General features: G+C 46.6%; 1 protein-coding gene across 3 annotated transcripts in view; it reads right to left on the minus strand.

Annotated features, from left to right (window-relative positions):
- Positions 1-20,856, minus strand: part of MSS51 (MSS51 mitochondrial translational activator) — a 65,447-nt gene that overhangs the window by 22,976 nt on the left and 21,615 nt on the right. Inside the window, exons 2-5 of one of the 3 annotated variants that reach the window (XM_068243499.1) lie at positions 17,122-17,316; positions 7,055-7,210; positions 4,950-5,050; positions 1,410-1,973 (exon numbers count right to left, since the gene is read on the minus strand). In XM_068243499.1, the coding sequence (XP_068099600.1) occupies positions 1,410-1,973; positions 4,950-5,050; positions 7,055-7,210; positions 17,122-17,316 (1,016 nt within the window). Of the gene's footprint in view, positions 1-1,409; positions 1,974-4,949; positions 5,075-7,054; positions 7,211-15,932; positions 16,001-17,121; positions 17,317-20,856 lie in introns of those variants that run through there. The other 2 variants (XM_068243498.1, XM_068243500.1) reach the window with 2 other exon arrangements.

Here is a 20,856-nt window from a genome sequence, read left to right on the forward strand (position 1 = left end):
AAGAGGAGAGTGTGGTAGATCGGGCTCTCCCCTCACCTCGGGCTCTCCTCTCAGCTCTCCTCTCAGCGCTCCCCCTCCTGCAATCATTGGTGGCAGCAGCGGCGGCGGCAGGCTGAAGCTGAACACACTACCTCCTTCTCACTGGAGGTCTTCTGTTCTCTAAGAGCAACTTTCTGTTTACACAGGAAGTTGCATGAAGCTCTTAGAGAACGGAAGACCTCCGGGCGAGAAGGAGGTAATGTTTTCAGCTTCAGCTTCAGCCTGCCGCCACCGCTGCTGCCACCAATGATTGCAGGAGGGGGAGCGCTGAGAGGAGAGTTGAGAGGAGAGCCCGAGGTGAGGGAAGGGGGGGGGGAATGTCCCCCCTCCCCACCGATCTGCCACACTCTCCTCTTATGCTGCGACCCCTCCTGCCCCCCAAAAGTCTTTGAGTGGGCCCCCCCGTGACGGCAGGGGTCGCATCCCCTATTGTTACGCCAGTGTTTCTGTTCCTGACACCCCTCCTTCCCCATCACACCCACAAATGTCCAGCAAAAAACAGTCCTGTCCGATCGGTAATGTTGAAATGAATCAAAGTTACGATTGGGCAGCATGTTTGAGTAGCAATCTTTGGCAGATTCAGTGATCGAATCTGCTGAGGAATGTCTCATAGTGTATGGGCATCTTAAAAGGAACCTAAGGTGAGAAGCATCTCAGGTTTCATACTTACCTGGGGCTTCAATAAGCCCCTTAAGGCTGCTCGTCCATCACTGTGTCCCCTGGTGGCTCTGGTCTCGTGCAATTCAGCCCGAAAAGCCTGGCCGAGTCGCTCTTCTTCGCACATGCACAGCCCGGCCAGGCGCACTCCCCCATTGCGCTCCTGTCCCAGTACTACAGTGCGAGCGCAGAACGCTACAAGCTGTGGTAGCGAGATGGGGGAGCACGCCTGGCCGGGTCACGCATGCACCACGAAGCAAGACTCGGACAGGCTTTTTGGGCTGGGGAGAAAGTGAGGGAAGAGCGGCCTTAAGGGGGCTTGTTGAAGCCCCAGGTAAGTAAAGTTCCCTTTAAACTTTGTAGGAGATGACAGATAAATATACTTTTACACTATGTGACTATATATGCTACTTTGAACATGACACAGAGAGAGACATAGAGTGACAGAGTGATAGTCAGACTACGATCATTGTATTATCTACCTAGCAATGGTTGAATGTGTAACTGTAGAGGCCACAGCACTTGTCAGAAGCCTGAGACTGAGGCCTTCACCTTGTTGTCACTCTGGGGTTCTCTAAATGTTTTATGGGAACAGAAGCTACAGATTACATTTCAGCTGAACTCGGTTCTGAGAAAACCTCATTCCAGTGCTGAGGGATCCCATATCATTCATGCTGCCCAGGTCTACAGTGACAACTCAGCAAGAAGAATACCTGGATGAAAGCCCACCACAAGATCCGGCCTGGCGGCCCGCTGACTCTCCACCAGCGTCTCCCAGAAGATGTGATACAGAGCTTTGTAGCCACTCAGATAAACCTTCCCACGTGGGCCAAAGGCGGTCAACGGAGGTCTCATCACTGGGCCATTCACCACCTCGGGTCCAACCATCACCACCTCCAGACCTTGATTTCCTGGAAACATCTTGGCGAGTTCGTCGTAGTCTGTGGCCCGAATGTTCAAGGTCTCTATGTGAGAGGCGCCAACCACATGTACGGTGATCGGGGCTGAGAAGGGATCAGCGCGGAAAGCGTTAATGGCAAAGCCGATCGTCACCGGCCTGGTGAAGAAGTCGGTAGTCAGACGCTTGATGGACTCCCGAATTTCCGGGTTTTCTGGTTTTGGCTTTCCGCAGTTAGACCACAGGATACCCATGTAGCGGCCGGCCATGATTTGGTCCAGCTTCACCTCCAGGTTCTCCTGCATGGAAAACCAGTCATCCCAGCTCTTTATATTGGAGATGGTCTTAGTCCAAGGAGCAGTGGGGAAAGGAATATCTCCTGCAAGAAAAACATACCGTTGTTTAGTGGTTGGAGATTGACAATAACAGTATTTTCCCATGCATACTTTTATGTTCATATTCATATTAATGTATATATGTATATATTGCAAATATGCCAGCACTGGGGTTTTAAAGAGACTCCGTAACAAAAATTGCATCCTGTTTTTTATCATCCTACAAGTTCCAAAAGCTATTCTAATGTGTTCTGGCTCACTGCAGCACTTTCTACTATAACAGTCTCTGTAATAAATCAATGTATCTTTCCCCTGTCAGACTTGTCAGCCTGTGTCTGGAAGGCTGCCAAGTTCTTCAGTGTTGTGGTTCTGTGATGAATCTCCCCCCTCCAGGCCCCTCTCTGCACACTGCCAGTGTGTGTGTTATTTAGATTATGTCAGATTCTCTCTTCTCTCTTATCTTTTATAAGCTGGATAAATCGTCCTCTGAGCTGGCTGGGCTTTCACATACTGAGGAATTACAGACAAGGGCAAAGCTGTTCGCAAGAAGAAAAGAGCAGCCTGAAACTTCAGTGCATGAGAGCAGAAGGGGGAAAGAAACACACAATGATCTCTTGAGATACAAAAGGAATGCTGTATACAGCCTGCTTGTGTATGGTTGTATTTTCTATGTGTGGACATACTGTACATCAACCTACTTCCTGTTTTTGGTGGCCATTTTGTTTGTTTATAAACAAACTTTTTAAAACTGTTTTTAACCACTTTTAATGCGGTGAGGAGCAGCGAAATTGTGACAGAGGGTAATAGGAGATGTCCCCTAACGCACTGGTATGTTTAATTTTGTGCGATTTTAACAATACAGATTCTCTTTAAAGGACACCTCATTAAAGGATACCCGAAGTGACATGTGACATGATGAGATAGACATGGGTATGTACAGTGCCTAACACACAAATAACTATGCTGTGTTCTTTTTTTCCTTTCTCTGCCTGAAAGAGTTAAACATCAGGTATGTAAGTGGCAGTTCCTGTCCGGGTCGGGACCGGGTCGGACTCTAGCGTAACCCTCACTGATAAGGAATTGCAGCCATAAACACTTTTGTGGCGATAAATGGCTTCTAAGAGCAGGAACGAGATAAAAAAGGTCCGTAGTTCATATATTTTAGCCCTGGTATACTTTAAGTAATGTATCATTGAGAAAAGGCCATGAAACAGTAAAGGCTTAAAAAGTTGATTTAAATATAAAATAAAATTGTGGGATAACTTTAAGTCATTTTTAGAAGGAGGAGGACAGATACAATTGTTTATCTCAGTTTTTTTTTTCCGCCTTGGATGTCCAAGGAAGGACAGACATAGCCACACCTCCTCTGAGGACATCTCAGGGAAGGACAAATCTAGTCATGGCTCCTCCGAGGACGTCTCAAAGAAGGACATACATAGCCATGCCTCGTCTGAGGACAACATCTCAGGGAACGGCAGACATAGCCACCCCTCTTTTGAGGACGTCTCAGGGAAGGACAGGTATAGCCACGCCTCCTCTGAGGACATCTCAGGGAAGGACAGACATAGCCATGCCTCCTCCGAGCACGTCTTAGGGAAGGGCAGACATAGCCACGCCTCCTCCAAGGACATCTCAGGGAAGGACAGACATAGCCACGCCTCCTCCAGGGACGTGTCAGGGAAGGACAGACATAGCCACGCCTCCTCCGAGCATGTCTTAGGGAAGGGCAGACATAGCCACGCCTCCTCCGAGGACATCTCAGGGAAGGACAGACATAGCCATGCCTCCTCCGAGGACGTCTCAGGGAAGGACAGACATAGCCACGCCTCCTCTGAGGACGTCTCAGGGAAGGACAAACCTAGCCACGCCTCCTCTGAGGACAGCTCAGGGAAGGACAGACATAGCCATGCCTCCTCCGAGGATGTCTCAGGGAAGGACACCTCCAGGGGGGTGGTTAGGGTTAGGTACTACCAGGGGGTCTTAGGGTTAGGCACCACCAGGGAGGTCTTAGGGTTAGGCACCACCAGGGGGGTGGTTAGGGTTAGGCACCACCAGGAGGGTGGTTAGGGTTAGGCACCACCAGGGGGGTCTTAGGGTTAAGCACCACCAGGGGGGTCTTAGGGTTAGGCACCACTAGGGGGTAGTTAGGGTTAGGCACCACTGGGGGGGTTAGGGGTTAGGCAACACCAGGGGGTGGTTAGGGTTAGGCACCACAAGGGGGGTGGTTAGAGTTAGGAACCACCAGGGGGAGGTTAGGGGTTAGGAATAGGTACAGAGAGGGTTCTGTGTGTTAAAGAGACTCTGTAACATTAAAAAGATCCCCTGGGGGGTACTCACCTCGGGTGGGGGAAGCCTCCGGATCCTAATGAGGCTTCCCACGCCGTCCTCTGTCCCACGGGGGTCTCGCCGCAGCCCTCCGAACAGCCGGCGACAGAGCCGACTGTCAGTTCAATATTTACCTTTGCTGGCTCCAGCCAGGGCGCTGTGGCTGCTTTCCGTTCCGAACTACACGGAAATACCCGATCTCATTCGGATCCGCTCTACTGCGCAGGCGCAGGAAACTTGCGCCTGCGCAGTAGAGCGGACCCGACGGCGATCGGGTATTTCCGTGTAGTTCGGAGCCGACAGCCGTCAGAGCGCCTGCACAGGAGCCAGGAAGGTAAATATTGACGTCACCGCTGCACGGACTCCACGGAGGGCTGCAGCGAGACTCCTGACGGATGGAGGACGGCGTGGGAAGCCTCATTAGGATCCGGAGGCTTCCCCCACCCGAGGTGAGTACCCCCCAGGGGATCTTTTCATGTTACAGATCCTCTTTAACACTAAATAACGATAAGGCTTTAACGCTAAATAACGATAAGGCTTTAACGTTAAATAGCGATAAGTGACAAAAGGATTAGCGGCAACACCGTGCGCCATTATTCGCAGGCGCCATTTTCAGATGGATCCGTCTCAGGGAAGGACAGACATAGTCACGTTTCCTCCGAGGACGTCTCAGGGAAGGACAAACTCCTACATACCTGTGAAGATCAGCCATTCCACCAGCCTGTCTATGGCGGCCAGCTTGAGTTTCCTGCAGAACTTCTTGTGGATGGGCCAGTTCTCCCGGCTGCACTCGGAGCTGCAGTAATACACATTCTGACACCTGCGGGAGACATTCCTGTTACATCAATTCCATGAGATGTCCTGAGTCTAAAGCCGGCTCATCCCAGCGAAGGTCAGCTATAAGTGTATAAATAAAGATACAGGAAGAATCAACCGTCCTTCACCGGACAGAAGACTGCTGTGAGGAGGACACATTGCTGACTGCAGCGGCTCTGATCACATGATCAGCGGAGCAGCTACTGGGAGCACAGAGGAAAAGGGGGAGGGGTGTCAAGTGTCGCAGGACTTTGGTTTTCATCTAAATCATACAGTGGCTGAATAGAGTACTGGTTAAGGGCTCTGCCTTTGACATAGGAGACCAGGGCTCGAATCCTGGCTAGGTCAAGTACTCAAAATTCAGTAAGGCGTTCAAGGCAAGACTCCCTAACACTGCAGGGTGGCCTCTTGAGCGCGTCCCTGTGGCTGCAGCTCTTGAGCGCTTTGAGTCCGACAGGAGAAAAGCGCTATACAAATGTTTGGATTATTATTATTATTATGTCAAACTCAGGCCCACGGGCCATATCTGGCCCTCAGAGGCATTACATTTGGCCCTCAAGTGGTTTCCCCACTTTGCATTATGTTTGGCCCACTCTAGACCACCAGGGAAGCTGTATTGGAGGTGAAATCATAGGACACCTGGGAAACCATATGGGAGAGGGAGGGGGGAAGAACTAAACACCAGGGAACTGCATAGGGGAGGGAGGAGGGCCACCTGGGAATTTTAGAAGGTAGGAAGGTGGCCAGTAGACAACTGAGGTTGGCCTGCGACTATGTCCCAGTGTACAATTTTGGCCCACTTTGTATTTGAGTTTGACAACCCTGATCTAAATGGAAAATGTCCACAAATTCTCCAACTTCACTTTAATGCTAGGTACACACCATACAATTTTCTGGTAGATTTACCTGCCAGATCGATTATTTCCAACATGTCCGATCTGAATATTCAGTTCACTTCTATGAAAATTGATCGGAAAATCGATTGAAATTCAGATCAGACATGTTAAAAAAAATTAATCTGGCAGGTTATTCTGCCAGAAAAATGTATGGTGTCTATGTAGCATAACCGCCAGGACTGGTGTATCTGATAGCTGAACATTCAGCCCCCTTTTTTCTAATCATTTGAACTTACATACAAAGTTATGGTGGAAACAAACTTATGTAGATTAAAAAATAGTTTACAGTTGCTGATATCACGCTGGTGCGTGACGAGGTAACATACAGACTAATACACAATAACAGTATAATGCGTAGTCCTAGTCCAGTCAGAATTTGTGCACAAGTTTTACAATGTCGAGGTACAAAATCGTTAAGCTTAATCGTAGTCGAATGCGAGCAGGGTCATAAACGTGTATCAGATGTCAGTCGTATTGCAAGGATCGGACAGTAGCGGAGTCAGGGACAAGCCGAGTCGATAACGTAAATCAAAAGACAGTCGTACAGAGGGACTAGACAGGAGCAAGGTCAAGACAGGCAAAAGGTCGGTACACAGACAATAAACAATGAGATAATACTTCAATAATATCAGGAGGATATTACGAATAAATAAAAAATTACAGCTATCAATAAGACACAACAGGAAGGTAGCTAGGCCAAGAACCAGCGAACTGATTAATATCAAGGCCAGTGAGTGACTGATATCACTGGCCTTAAATACAGATCCTGCATCCCCCGAAACCACCCCCAATTAGTGATGTCACTAGTGACATCACCTGCCGTCATCTCATACCTTTCTCCTGAGCCTATAAGGCTCACTCGAACTCGCATGTGCGCGGTGCGACCTTTAGGTCGCGCGCGAGTGGGAAGACACTGCCGGAGGGATGCCGCCAGAGGATGTCTGCTGTGCAGTCCCGCCGCTCGTCCGGACGCCGCCGGAGACGCCGCGGGACCTGCCTCTAGAAGGTAATCATGTTACAGCTGAAAAGTGAATAGAAGAAATTTGGTAAATGTTCCTCTCCTCTCGGTAAGTTCTGACTATACTCACCTCTTACACCTCCTCATGCCGCGCTGCTCGGGGAGCAGGGACGGGATCTTCTTGCACTGCACACAGAATTTATACGTATCTTCCATCTTCTGGAACATCTCCATATACGTCCGGATGCCAAAATTGGTGGCCAGGCTGTTACCTTCCACGGCCGACCTGCCAGCAAAACAAACAGAGAGACAAAATACTTAGAGTCATCATCAACCAACTAAAAAGCCTGGTACGCACTTTCAATTTCGATTGGCCAATCAATACACGATATTACCATCTCCATGTAGTATGAGGACCAGCAGATATTGCATTAGTAGGAACAATGGCACTACCTTTGGGGTTTAGTAGGCGAGGGACTTGGAATACACAAGGTACCACCACATAATGGCAAGAACATGCACAGATATGAAATAATAGTTAAAAGTTGGTGCAAATAAAGGAGAGTATTGTGGAACAGTTCATTCATGTATTGGTTTCCTGTATACAAGATGATAGATGTGCCAGGCCCGGATTTACATCACAGGAGCCTATAGGCACAGCTGTCCTGGCACCCTAGACTCCGCCCTCCATGCATGCAGGCCCAGATTTACCTCACAGGAGCCTATAGGCACAGATGTCCTGGCACCTTAGACTCCGCCCTCCATACATGCAGGCCCAGATTTACATCACAGGAGCCTACCTATAGGCACAGATGTCCCGCAACACTAGACTCCACTCTCCATGACCCTACATACTTTACAGATAAAATTGCCAAAATCCGTAGTGTGCTTTCCATGCAGACATCAAACTCCATCTCCACTCCTCTTGTTGACTGCTTCCTTTACAGTTTCTCTCCACTCTCCGAACACTCGCTCTCCTCTCTTATCTCCAAATCCCATCTAACCACCTGTTCTTTGGATCCTATCCCATCACATCTCATTCCACAGCTATCCACATCCCTCATCCCTGCCCTAACATCGCTGTTTAACCTCCTTGCCGGTCTAAAAAATCCGGCAAGGAGGCAGCGCCGCACATTTTTTAAATTTTTTTTTTTTTAAATCATGTAGCGAGCCAAGGGCTCACTACATGATAGCCGCTAAGCGGCGGCATCCCCCCACCCACTCCGATCGCCTTCGGCGATCAGAGTATGCAGGGAATCCCGTTGAGAACGGGATTTCCTGCAGGGCTTCCCCGGTCGCCATGGTGACGGGGCGGGATGACGTCACCGACGTCATGGACGTCGGGACGTCATAGGGAATCCCGATCCGCCCCTCAACGCTGCCTGGCACTGATTGGCCAGGCAGCGCAGGGCTCTGGGGCGGGGGGGAGCGACTCGGCGCGGCGGATTGCGGCGGATCGGCGGCGAGCGGCGGCGATCGGAAGTTACAAGCAGCTAGCAAAGTGCTAGCTGCTTGTAACAAAAAAAAAATTATGCAAATCGGCCCAGCGGGGCCTGAGATATCCTCCTGCGCAGGTTACCCCAAGCTGAGCTCGGGATAACCGGCAAGGAGGTTAACCTATCCCTCTCAAATGGAATTTTTCCATCCTCACTCAAGAGGGCTGTTGTAACACCACTACTTAAAAAATCATCTCTAGACCCCACCGAACTTGTGTCACTTCACTTCTCACATTTGCATCTAAATTACTTGAACGCCACATTCATACTGAACTAAGTCAGTATTTATCTGCAAATTCCTTGCTTGATCAGTTCCAGTCTGGCTTCGGGCCAAACCACTCCACAGAAACAGCCCTCACCAAAGTACCCAATGATCTCCTCACAGCTAAATCCAAAGGCTATTATTCCATACTCATCCTTCTAGATCTGTCATCAGCATTCGACACTGTCGACCACACTCTACTCCTACAGATCCTTTCATCTATAGGAATAAAGGATCTCGCTCTCTCCTGGATATCTTCCTACCTCTCTGGAAGGTCTTTCACTGTTTCTTATTCAGATCAGGCCTCCTCTTCACATCCTCTGTCTGTAGGGCACCTTAAGGCTCTGTCCTCGGTCCCCTCCACTCTTCCATCTACATGCACGGTCTTGGTAACTTAATCAACTCATTTGGTTTTCAATACCACCTATATGCAGATGCAGGCTCGTACTGAGCCGCCGAAGTGCCGATGGTCCCATCGGTGGGCCCCGGCCGCCCCGCCTCCTGGGGGCCCCAGGGCTGAAAAGGAGGAGGCACAGCGCAGGAAGGGGGGAAAGTGGGCACAGAGCGGCGGGGAGGGGGGAAGCCTCCCCCCTCCCTCACCTAGGGGCCCCCCCTTCCACGCTCCCCCACCTCCAGAATTGCAGCCAGCCAGCAGCAGCAGCGGGGAATAGCTTACCTTTCTGAGAGAGATCGATAGTTCTGCGTGCCGCTGGTCTGGGTTTCTGCACTGACTGTCCAATCACACTCTCGCAGTACTTCCTGTGAGAGCGTGATTGGACAGTGCAGTGCAGGAGGCCAGACCAGCAGCGGCACACAGAGCTATCGATCTGACTCTCGGATGGTAAGTGTTCCTGCGCTCGCTGCTGCTGCTGAATGCTATTTTCGACAGGGGGGAGTGTGGAAGGGGGGGCCCTAAGCCTCCCCCCCTTCCTGCCGCTTTGTGCCCGCTGCCCCCCTTCCAGCATGGGGGGCTGAGACCTACCTACCAAACTGGAGGGGCCCCTAGGTGAGGGAGGGGGGGGCTTCCCCCCCTCCCCGCCAATCTGTGCCTGCTGCCCCCCCCCCTTCCAAGCTGGGGGGAACTTGCATTTTGTGGGGGTATCTGTCGCCAACCTGATTGCATTTTGTGGGGGTATCTGTCGCCAACCTGATTGCATTTTGTGGGGGTATCTGCTGCCAACCTGATTGCATTTTGTGGGGATATCTGCTGCCAACCTGATTGCATTTTGTGGGGGTATCTGCTACCAATCTGAATGCATTTTATGGGGAAATCTGCCGCCAATCTTAGTGCATTTTGTGGGGGGATATCTGCTGCCAACCTGATTGCATTTTGTGGGGATATCTGCTGCCAACCTGATTGCATTTTGTGATGATATCTGCTGCCAATCTGATTGCATTTTGTCGGGATATCTGCCACCAATCTGATTGCATTTTGTCTGAAAATCTGCTGCCATTTGACTACTTTATGAATTATCATGAGGCATGTAACTGCTTGAATATTTTATCTAAAATGTATCTGTAACACCGCTACTTATTTTTTTTTTTTTTAAGTCTGCCCATGACTCATCATGACCACGCCCATGTTCCAGTACGTGGTGACACCCATTTTTTTTTTGCTGCGCGCGCCGCATGTGGACACATCCCTATTGGAGACTGTCCTCAGAAGATCTCACAATCTATTCCCTACCATGATCCAGCGCTGCGTAATATGTTGGCGCTTTATAAATACAATAAATAATAATAATAAGAGTCCCTACAATGCTAGAAAATTTGCCACTTTGAAAAGATGTGAGATTTTGGAAAGTGAAATAGGAGGCCCAATGAAAGCCTATGGGGGATTTTAGCACTTTTGCACCCCCATAACTTTGGTTTGCAGAGATGTAGGGACCCCATCTTTGGAATCCAAGTCTAACAATATGTCTTCTACCTGCATGAGACATTTCGTGAGATTCAGACGTTGCTAACGGCCATTGCTGCGATTTATGTACGTCAGACTCGCCACCATTGGAATAGCCCAAATAAACAGGTTTTTGTGACCCTAGGCTATGACCTCTTTGGCCTAGGGGCCCGAAACTCACCAGTCATGTTCCCCCTAAGGGTCCCTACAATGCTAGAAAATTTGCCACTGCTGAGCCATCGACCTTTGAAAAAAATGTGAGATTTTGGAAAATGAAATAGGAAGCCCTGTCATTGACCGGCATTTAAATGTATAGTTTTTTTCTTTGAACTTTTAAAATCAATTTTCTCAAAAAGTATAAGGTCTTTTTGAATTTTTTTCCCCCTTGCTCCCACTTTTCAGCTTAACATAACCTGCAAATTTGGTGATTCTGGCATTTAAGGGGGCTTTGCAATTAACCCTTAAATTCAGCGAGTTTTGAATCACGAATTCGCGGCCAAATTTTCCCCTGACCCGGATCCAAATGAATGCACCCGAATCGAATTCAAGTTCATTTGAATCGGGCGAATCCGAATTTGACCCAGACCCAAATTCGAATGTACTTGAATCGAATTTGGGTACATTAGAGCATGCCTGCTAACCAGCTCTTGTCATCTCCAACTCAAAAACATAGCACGTATCCGACCTTTTCTCTCCCATGACACAACCAAAATCTTAGTACATGCAGTTATTATATCTCTAGCACCGCTCAATTCTGTACTGAACTCAGCTGCTTGTCTCATTCATCTCTCCTCTCGCTCTTCCTCTGCTGACCCTCTCTGCCAAGCTCTTCACTGGCTGCCAATTACCCAGAGGATCCAGTTCAAACTCTTAACCCTAACCTACAAAGCTCTCCACAATCTCTCTCCCCGGTACATATCCTCACTAATTTCCAGATACAAACCCAACCGCAATCTCAGATCTGCACACACGAGCTTCTTTTATCCTCTACTACAATTACCACATCACATTCATGTGTACAAGACTTCTCACGTGCCTCACCCCTCCTCTGGAATGCCCTTCCACAGCATATCCGCCACTCTCCGACCTTTGAAATCTTTAAACGCTCCCTTAAAACCTACCTTTTCCGACAAGCATATTCTCTAGCTTAGGCCATTCACCCTTTAACCTCACGTTTACGTTTACTCCTCACTAATTAACTTAATCAGGCACTGCCTGTACATATACTGTATACTTCCCCCACCTCTTGTTTCCACCCCTTTCCTTTAGATTGTAAGCTCGCAAGGGCACGGCTCTCCCCCTTTTGTGTCATGGAATGTTATTAATGTAATTGCTCACACTCTATTAGACATTTATACATTTTAGTCATCATGTTACATTTGCTATTGTAATCAGCAGTGCTGTATCTTGTATCAGTGTTCATATTTGATGTATATCATTGTCTGTATCATTATGTATCCCTTGTTTGTTTTCTTACATTGTACATCACCACGGAATATGATGGCGCTTTATAAATAAATAATAATAATGGTACAAAACCCCCACCAATCGCTAAAGCGCTAGTGCTATTCTAAACCTATGGCAGTGACCTCACTGCCGCGACTGGCACCGATCATGGGAGTTTTGCAAGTAGCGCCAGTCGTAACACGCGTTACATGCAGCATTTTGCTGTGATTCTGGGACGATCGCGTACAGTGCTTATAAAACGCTGACCGCGATCGCTCTGAATTGTGGAAGTGTGAGCAGTGATTTTGCCACGCTAATTGCGGATGACACCCAAATCTATCTCTCAGCTCCTGACCTGTCCTCACTACTATCCAGAGTCCCCGACTGTCTACGTGCCGTTTTTGAATTTATGTCCTCCCGCTTCCTCAAACTCAACATGAGTAAAACGGAAATTGTGATTTTTCCACCATTGCTATCTACACCCCCACCAATTGCAACCATAACGGTAGACAACACCCCAATAACCTCAACCACTAAGGGCCGCTGCTTGGGGGTTATACTTGACTCAGAGCTCTCCTTTAAACCTCACATTGCCTCATTAACCACCACCTGCTATTTCCAGCTCAAAAATATATTCCGTATCCGTCCCTTCCTCACACAAGAGGCCACCAAGATGCTTGTTCATGCCTTAATCAACTCCCGCCTAGACTACTGCAACACCCTGCTCTGTGGCCTACCAAAAAACAGGCTAGCACCTCTCCAATCCCTTCTAAATTCAGCGGCCCGCCTCATTCACCTCTCCACACGCTCTTCCGATGCAGCCCCACTGTGCCGTTCTCTCCACTGGTTACCCATTACCGAGAGGATCCAGTTGAAACTTCTGACTCTAACGTACAAAGCCCTCCACGAGTTGTGCCCTCCATACATCTCCTCACTAATCTCAAGATATTGTCCCTCCCGCAACCTTCGCACCTCCCAAGAAATTCTCCTGGCCTCTAAGCTGATCACCTCCTATCATGCTCGCATCCAAGACTTTACACGAGCATCATCCCTTATCTGGAACTCTCTTCCACAGCCTGTATGTCATGCTCCAAACCTGGACATCTTCAAAAGCACTATTAAAACACACCTTTTCAGACAAGCTCAGAGCCGGATTAAGGCTAAATGGGGCCCTAAGCAAAGTAACTGATTTGGGCCCCCCCATCATGTCGTAATAGAATCAGAAGATGCAGCTGCACAGCAACATGCCGCACACACCGGGGCAGCCGAGCTACTGGTTGCTATGGGCAACAGCCCGCTTTCCTCTGTGGGTGCACAATGCAGGGAATAGCAGCTGCAAAATGCAGAGTGAGGGCTGGTGCACACCAAAACCCGCTAGCAGATCCGCAAAATGCTAGCAGATTTTTAAACGCTTTTTTTTTATTTTTATGAGGCGTTTTGCTAGCGTTTTGCGGATTGCTGCTGCGGTTTTCAGTATAGTAGATTTCATATATTGTTACAGTAAAGCTGTTACTGAACAGCTTCTGTAACAAAAACGCCTGCAAAACCGCTCTGAAGTGCCGTTTTTCAGAGCGGTTTGCGTTTTTCCTATACTTAACATTGAGGCAGAAACGCATCCGAAATCCAAAAAATGCCTCACCCAGGCATTTTTCGTTTCTGCAAAACGCCTGCCGCTCTGGTGTGCACCACCCCATTGAGATACATTGACCAAGCAGATCCGCAGCCGCAAGCGGATCTGAAAACGCCCAAAAAGCCGCTCGGTGTGCACCAGCCCTGAGAGATGAATGGCTGGGACATTTGCACTCAGGGGCTGGGGCACCCCTGTGAAGAGGGCGCCAGATATCACAGCAGCAGCACTTTCCCCCTGCATCTCCAGCCTGGCAATAGCAGAAAGCTCTGGACACCGCCAAACCAGAAGCCGTTCCCCAGACAGAATTACATAACCACCCCCACTACCGAACAACCGATTTCCTCCCAAACTAGACAGCCACCATGCAGCCTCCATCCCAGTGAATACGATAGTCCAGCAGAGAAGGCAGCCGCAGTGGGGGAGAATGACAGCACCAGATGACTCACATTCACCTATTGCGATCCAAGCAATAGAGGTCCCGTCATCCGGAGCCCATCTGTCTCCTCTAGAGTGCTGACGCTCTGTTACTACTACTATTACTACTTCCTACTTCATGTCTGATCTGAGAATCAGGAAGTTCAGAGCGAGCGGCTGCACTGTAGAAGAGACAGATGGGTTTCAGATGACGGGATCTCTATTGCTTGGATCATGGATAGGTGAGTGAGCGTTTGCCATCTGCTGCTATCATTCTTGCTGCAGCTGTGGTTCTCTGTGGGAAGGGAGGGTGGAGTGGGCAGCGGCAGAGCGCACAGTAGCAGGAGGGGGACCTAGGAGGAGAGCCTGGCTCTGAAGACAATCAGCAGCGCACGGCATCATTTGACAAGACAAATAACATTTATATCGCGTTTTTCTCCTGGTGGACTCAAAGCGCCAGAGCTGCAGCCACTAGGACGCGCCCTATAGGCAGTAGCAGTGTTAGAGAGACTTGCCTAAGGTCTCCTACTGAATAGGTGCTGGCTTACTGAACAGGCAGAGCTGAGATTCGAACCCTGGTCTCCTGTGTCAGCGGCAGAGCCCTTAAAGGGACTCCAAGCAGTGCCTGTGGATATGCCTTTAAGCATACCCACAACTAATTCATTACATCCTCACACCTACCAGCATGATGTTTGTAATTATATCCCCCTGGGTTCCTTATATTTCATTGCATTGTGCTGAATCGAGCTGCCAACTTTGGAGAAAAGTCATCCTGTGGCCGTGATGTCGATCGTGAAAATATCAAAAACTAAAAGGCATAGAGCAGCTGTTTATATATCATTGGAAAGAGGAGAAAAAGAGCTTTAAAATGATATGCATCTTTCCATAGTTACTGCACTGCTCAGAGTCCCTTTAACCATTATACCATCCAGCCACCGCTGACTTTGGAGAAAAGTTGTCCTGTGGCCGCGATTTCGATCGCGAAAATATCGAAAACTAAAAGGCATAGAGCAGCTGTTTGTATATCATTGGAAAGAGGAGAAAGAGAGCTTTAAAATGATATGAATCTTTCCATAGCTACTGCACTGCTCAGAGTCCCTTTAACCATTATACCATCCAGCCACCGCTGACAGGATGGCGAGGGCTGGTTTATGTGCTAATGGGGCCCCTTTGACTCTGAATGGGGGCCCCAAGCGACTGCTTTTGTTGCCTGGTCGGTAATCCGGCCCTGGACAAGCTTATAACATTCTATAGGTGTATTTGATTATGTAGCAACCTATGGAAAGTATATTTATAGGCATCCCTTATAAATAAAAGTCCTGTAAATATTTGAAGTTTTATGTCTACTATTATTTTCTATTACACAGCCTGAATAGGAACTCCACTAAAAACTGCAAGATGCATACAAATTGACTTCACCTCCAGGTACAGGCAGGTCTTACACTGATCGGTAAATTATGTGCTAACATGCCCCCTAATTTCCATGAAAATAGTGATTTTCATTAAAATTAATGAAAATTACCTTACAAATTATGATACAGTAATGCATAACTATAATCTACCAGAATTGCTAAATGTCATTTATGGGGTAAATTACTTTACATGCGGTAATGTGCTTGAAAACCCTACCAGAATTGAGGCCATTGGCAGCTATTTCCAGCACCCAATTTATTACCGCTGCCTTTTTTGCAGGTTCACATCTCTCCATAGAGTTATTACAATTTCAAGAAGGTTCATATTCTGGTTTCCGCTCCCATTACTAGAGAGGTCCTGAGAGCCCTCGTGATGTATTTTTATGTCCCGTTCTGAGACCGCAGCATCTCGCCTATGCCCCACCCCTCTATTGTTAGTTTCTATGGTTACCTGTTATACTGTGACAGTTATATACAGTTTTATATACCACCCCCATTACTAGAGAGGTCCTGACTCCTGAGAGCCCTCAGTGATGTATTTTGGTGGCCTGTTATGAGACTGCAGCATCTTGCCTATGCCCCGCCCCCATTGTTAGTTTCTATGGTAACCCGTTAAACAGTGACAGTTATATACAGAGACAGCTATATACAGTGACAGTTATATACAGTGTAATATACAGTGTTATATACAGTGACAGCTATATACAGTGACAGTTATAGACAGTGTTATATAAAGTGACAGTTATTGACAGTGTTATACACAGTGACAGTTATATACAGTGTTATATACAGTAACAGTTAGATACAGTGCTATATACAGTGTTATATACAGTGACAGTTATATACAGTGCTATATACAGTGTTATATACAGTGTTATATACAGTGACAGTTATATACAGTGCTATATACAGTGTTATATACAGTGACAGTTATATACAGTGCTATATACGGTGTTATATACAGTGTTATATACAGTGACAGTTATATACAGTGCTATATACAGTGTTATATACAGTGACAGTTATATACAGTGTTATATACAGTGACAGTTATATACAGTGCTATATACAGTGTTATATACAGTGACAGTTATATACAGTGCTATATACAGTGTTATATACAGTGACAGTTATATACAGTGTTATATACAGTGACAGTTATATACAGTGCTATATACAGTGTTATATACAGTGACAGTTATATACAGTGCTATATACAGTGTTATATACAGTGACAGTTATATACAGTGTTATATACAGTGACAGTTATATACAGTGCTATATACAGTGTTATATACAGTGACAGTTATATACAGTGCTATATACAGTGTTATATACAGTGACAGTTATATACAGTGTTATATACAGTGACAGTTATATACAGTGCTATATACAGTGTTATATACAGTGACAGTTATATACAGTGTTATATACAGTGAGTTATATACAGTGACAGTTATATACAGTGTTATATACAGTGACAGTTATATACAGTGCTATATACAGTGTTATATACAGTGACAGTTATATACAGTGTTATATACAGTGAGTTATATACAGTGACAGTTATATACAGTGTTATATACAGTGACAGTTATATACAGTGTTATATACAGTGACATGGGCAGATACTGAGGTACCTGTACTCCTCCAGACTCTTCATGTTCAGCTTCTGCAGGATGACTGAGGACAACCCTGGCACATTACTGTCCATCGCCATGAACCCCAGGGAATCGGTGAAGTAGCCAGCCGCGGCGCCCGCCTTTGGTTTCTCCTCGGCGCCTGAGCTTGGAGGCGGAGCTGTGGATGCCGACATGGCGCCTGTAGGTGGAGCACTGTGATGGGGAGGAGGAAAGGTTACAGAATCAAGATGGCTGCTATGGTGCCAGTCTACTTTTGTTTAAAGTGAACCAGAGACGAAGCACCCTCATGTATTTTACCATGGAAATCAGTGGGAACATTAGAGAAAACACTTACCATGCTCTCTGTTCCATCCTCACTGCTAAAAGTGTCTGTTATCTAGCTGAGATAAGAATCCCGGACTGAGCATTGATTCTGGCTTTGCTATAATGACTCAGCTATAATGATTCCTGAGCAAAGCCAGCAGGGGGCAGGCTTGGACTTGAAGACAGCAAAGAACACAGTCTCAGCTATAATTATTCTGTAGCAAAGCCAGACCGACTGCTTAGTCCGGATTCTTATCTTAGAGGTGATAACAGGCAAATTAAACAGAGAACAATGTAACAAAGAGCAGATTAGGTGTTTACTGTCATGTTCCCACTGATTTATAAGGTAAAATACATGAGGTTGCTTCATCTCTGGTTCTCTTTAAAAACAAATAGACAAGACAAATAACATTTATACTGCGTTTTTCTCCTGGTGGACTCAAAGCAGCAGAGATGCAGATAATATAGGCAGTAGCAGTGTTAGGGAGACTTGCCCAAGGTCTCCTACGGAATAGGTGCTGACTTACTGAACAGGCAGAGCCAAGATTCGAACCCTGGTCTCCTGTGTCAGAGGCAGAGCCCTTAACCATTACACTATACAGCCACAGGACACAGGAAAAACAAATTATATACAAAAATTTTCATTTTTGCATGGCCATTTTCCTATGCAGTAAATGTTTCATTTGTGCAGGACAGACTGCTCACCTCTACAGGGAATTCACCACATGTCTGCTCACTGCCCATGTGCATCCACACAATTACAGCTCAGCACTGCAGCATTATACCCATAAGCCAGGGCAACTAGACCAAGCAAAGCAAAGGAGGTATGATACTTAAATAATATAGCAAGGCATGCTCATACATGTTCCTGCCAAAACCAGAAATCGGCCAATTCTAGAATTGGCCGGCCGTTTCTAGAACTGGCCAATTTGACGTCGGCCAAAGTCCAAAATGCTGGAAATATCTGACGTTGGCCGGTCAGTTCTAGAAACTGGCCAATTTGACTTCAGCCAAAGTCAGAAATTCCCAGCATTTTAGACTTTGGCTGAAGTCAAATTGGCCAGTTCTATTCTTGTTTTGGCCGTAACATATTATATTAGCATTTTATTAGCGTTGACATAGCTGTAGCTATTAAAAATAAATATGCCACCAAATAATTAATTTAACCACTTAAGCCCAACTGGACAAATATATTTGTCCAGTGTTGTTGGGGAGAGTGTACCACCAGTTTGCTACTAAATGAGGCACATGTGGTATCATTTTAACCGTGACGAGTTGTGGAATCCATTTTGGTGTGTCTAAAACCTGTGAACCACGTCACATGAAAAATAGGTAGGGACAAACTCAATCAAATATAAAAAGTCATTTTCAGAATTATGATCAAACTTGGGAAAGTTTTGGCAACACTACAAGAGACATATGTGGTATCATTTTAACCGTGATAAGTAGTAGAATAGAGTTTAAAGAGTTTTAGGGTTGAGGCGCATGTCTCCTGTATTTTTTTTGTCACAAACTGAATCAAAAGAAATTACATTTTTGCATATTCTGTACCAAAATAAAAGACTTGTAAAATGAAAACAAAGTGACAGAATATGAAAGAAACAACATATATTGTTACCTTAGGAACCTGGCTTTTTAAATATGTATGCCATAAGGGTATATTACTAATATTTTTCAAAATAAGGCCTTGTAATCATTGACAGTGTACAATGAGAAAGCAAAAAACAAAAAACAGAAAAAAGACACCTTTATTTCCAAATACAATATTCTCTCCATACATTGTGCTAGGAACATAATCTAAATGTTGCAATGACCAGGATGGATGAGCAAATAAAATTAGTGGGTTTAACTTATAGTCAGCACTGTTTAATTTAAAGCTATAATGGATGTAAATGGAGAAATAGATCGTTTTTTTCATCTTTTTCCCTTATTTTCCCTTTAAAATGCATAGAAAATAAGGTGATTACTAAACAAAATGAACACACACTAAAAGCCGAATTTGTCCTGAAAAAAACAATATATAGATCATTTAGCTGTGATAAGGAGTAATAAAGTTATTGGCAAATGAATGGGAGCAGCGCCTATATGTGAAAATTGCTCTCGGGCTGAAGTGGTTAAACTTATGCCAAAATGCAAAATCATCTCCCTTCCATTATCCATAAACTTTTCTGGGTTGCTTTGCATGGCTAGGGAGGGGGATTTGCTGGGCGCTTTGCATGGCTGGGGGGGGATTTGCTGGGCGTTTTGCATGGCTGGGGGTCATTACTGGGCACTTCACATGGCTGGGGTAGTTTTGCTGGGCGCTTTGCATGGCTGGGGGGGGGGCTTTCTGGGTTGCTTTGCATGGCTGGAGGGATTTGCTGTGCGTTTTGCATGGCTGGGGGGGGAGGGGGCAGCCTGCGCTATTTGCAGACCTCAGATCAGGGCGACCAGAGCAGCGGAGAGAATGAGAGCAGTGTGCACACTACCCGCCCTGACCCATACACTTCACATGCGGTGAGCAATGGTGTCACTTCAGCATGGTAGTGTATGCGTCTTGCGGGTCGCGTGTGCGCTTCTCTGCCTCTCTTTGCCTCTCCGGTCCGGGTCGTCCTGATGTGAGGTCTGTGCGGAGGAGAGATGAGCGGGACTTCGGGACTTGGCCAGCCACACTTAGCCAGAACGCGTTCTGGCCGGCCAAAGTCCGGAGGGAAAGTGTATTTCTTACATTGGCTGCATCAGCCGGCCACTTCTAGATTTGACCGGCCAGAACCCGAAGTGGCCAGACTTCGGGTCCTGGGCGTAACATATATTTCTGCTCAAATTGGTCATAAAATGTGATCTGATCTTCATCTACGTCACAACAATAGACAATCACAGTCTGCTTAAACTAATACTACATCAATACCAATAATTCAATGCTTCCAGGTTTTTATTGAACACACCATGTAAACATTCACAGTCCAGGTGGAAAAAGTATGGGAACCCTTGGATTTAATAACTGATTGAACCTCCTTTGGCAGTAATACCTTCAACCAAACGTTTCCCTGTAGTTGCAGATCACACAAGCACAACAGTCAGAAGTAATTTTTGAATATTACTCGTTATAGAATTGTTTCAGTTCAGCAATATTCTTGGCATGTCTGGTGTAAATCGCTTTCTTGAGGTTATGCCACAGCATCTCAATCGGGTTGAGGTCAGGACTCTGACTGGGCCACTCCAGAAGTCATATTTTATCCTGTTTAAGCCATTCTGTTGTTGATTTACTTATATGCTTTGGGTCCAGGGGTGTAACAATAGACCCTGCAAGGTATGCAGTCGCAGGGGGGCCCAGAAGCAGCAGGGGGCCCCATGAGGGGAGAAGTTTCTTTTGCCTGTCCTGAGACACTGACAACTAAGGGCACAGAGAGAAAAAGCTTTCTGTTGTCTGCACAATTGTTCTAATGACTA

Source organism: Hyperolius riggenbachi, chromosome 7 (genome assembly GCF_040937935.1).
Source record: "Hyperolius riggenbachi isolate aHypRig1 chromosome 7, aHypRig1.pri, whole genome shotgun sequence".
NCBI classification, from domain to species: Eukaryota; Metazoa; Chordata; class Amphibia; order Anura; family Hyperoliidae; genus Hyperolius; species Hyperolius riggenbachi.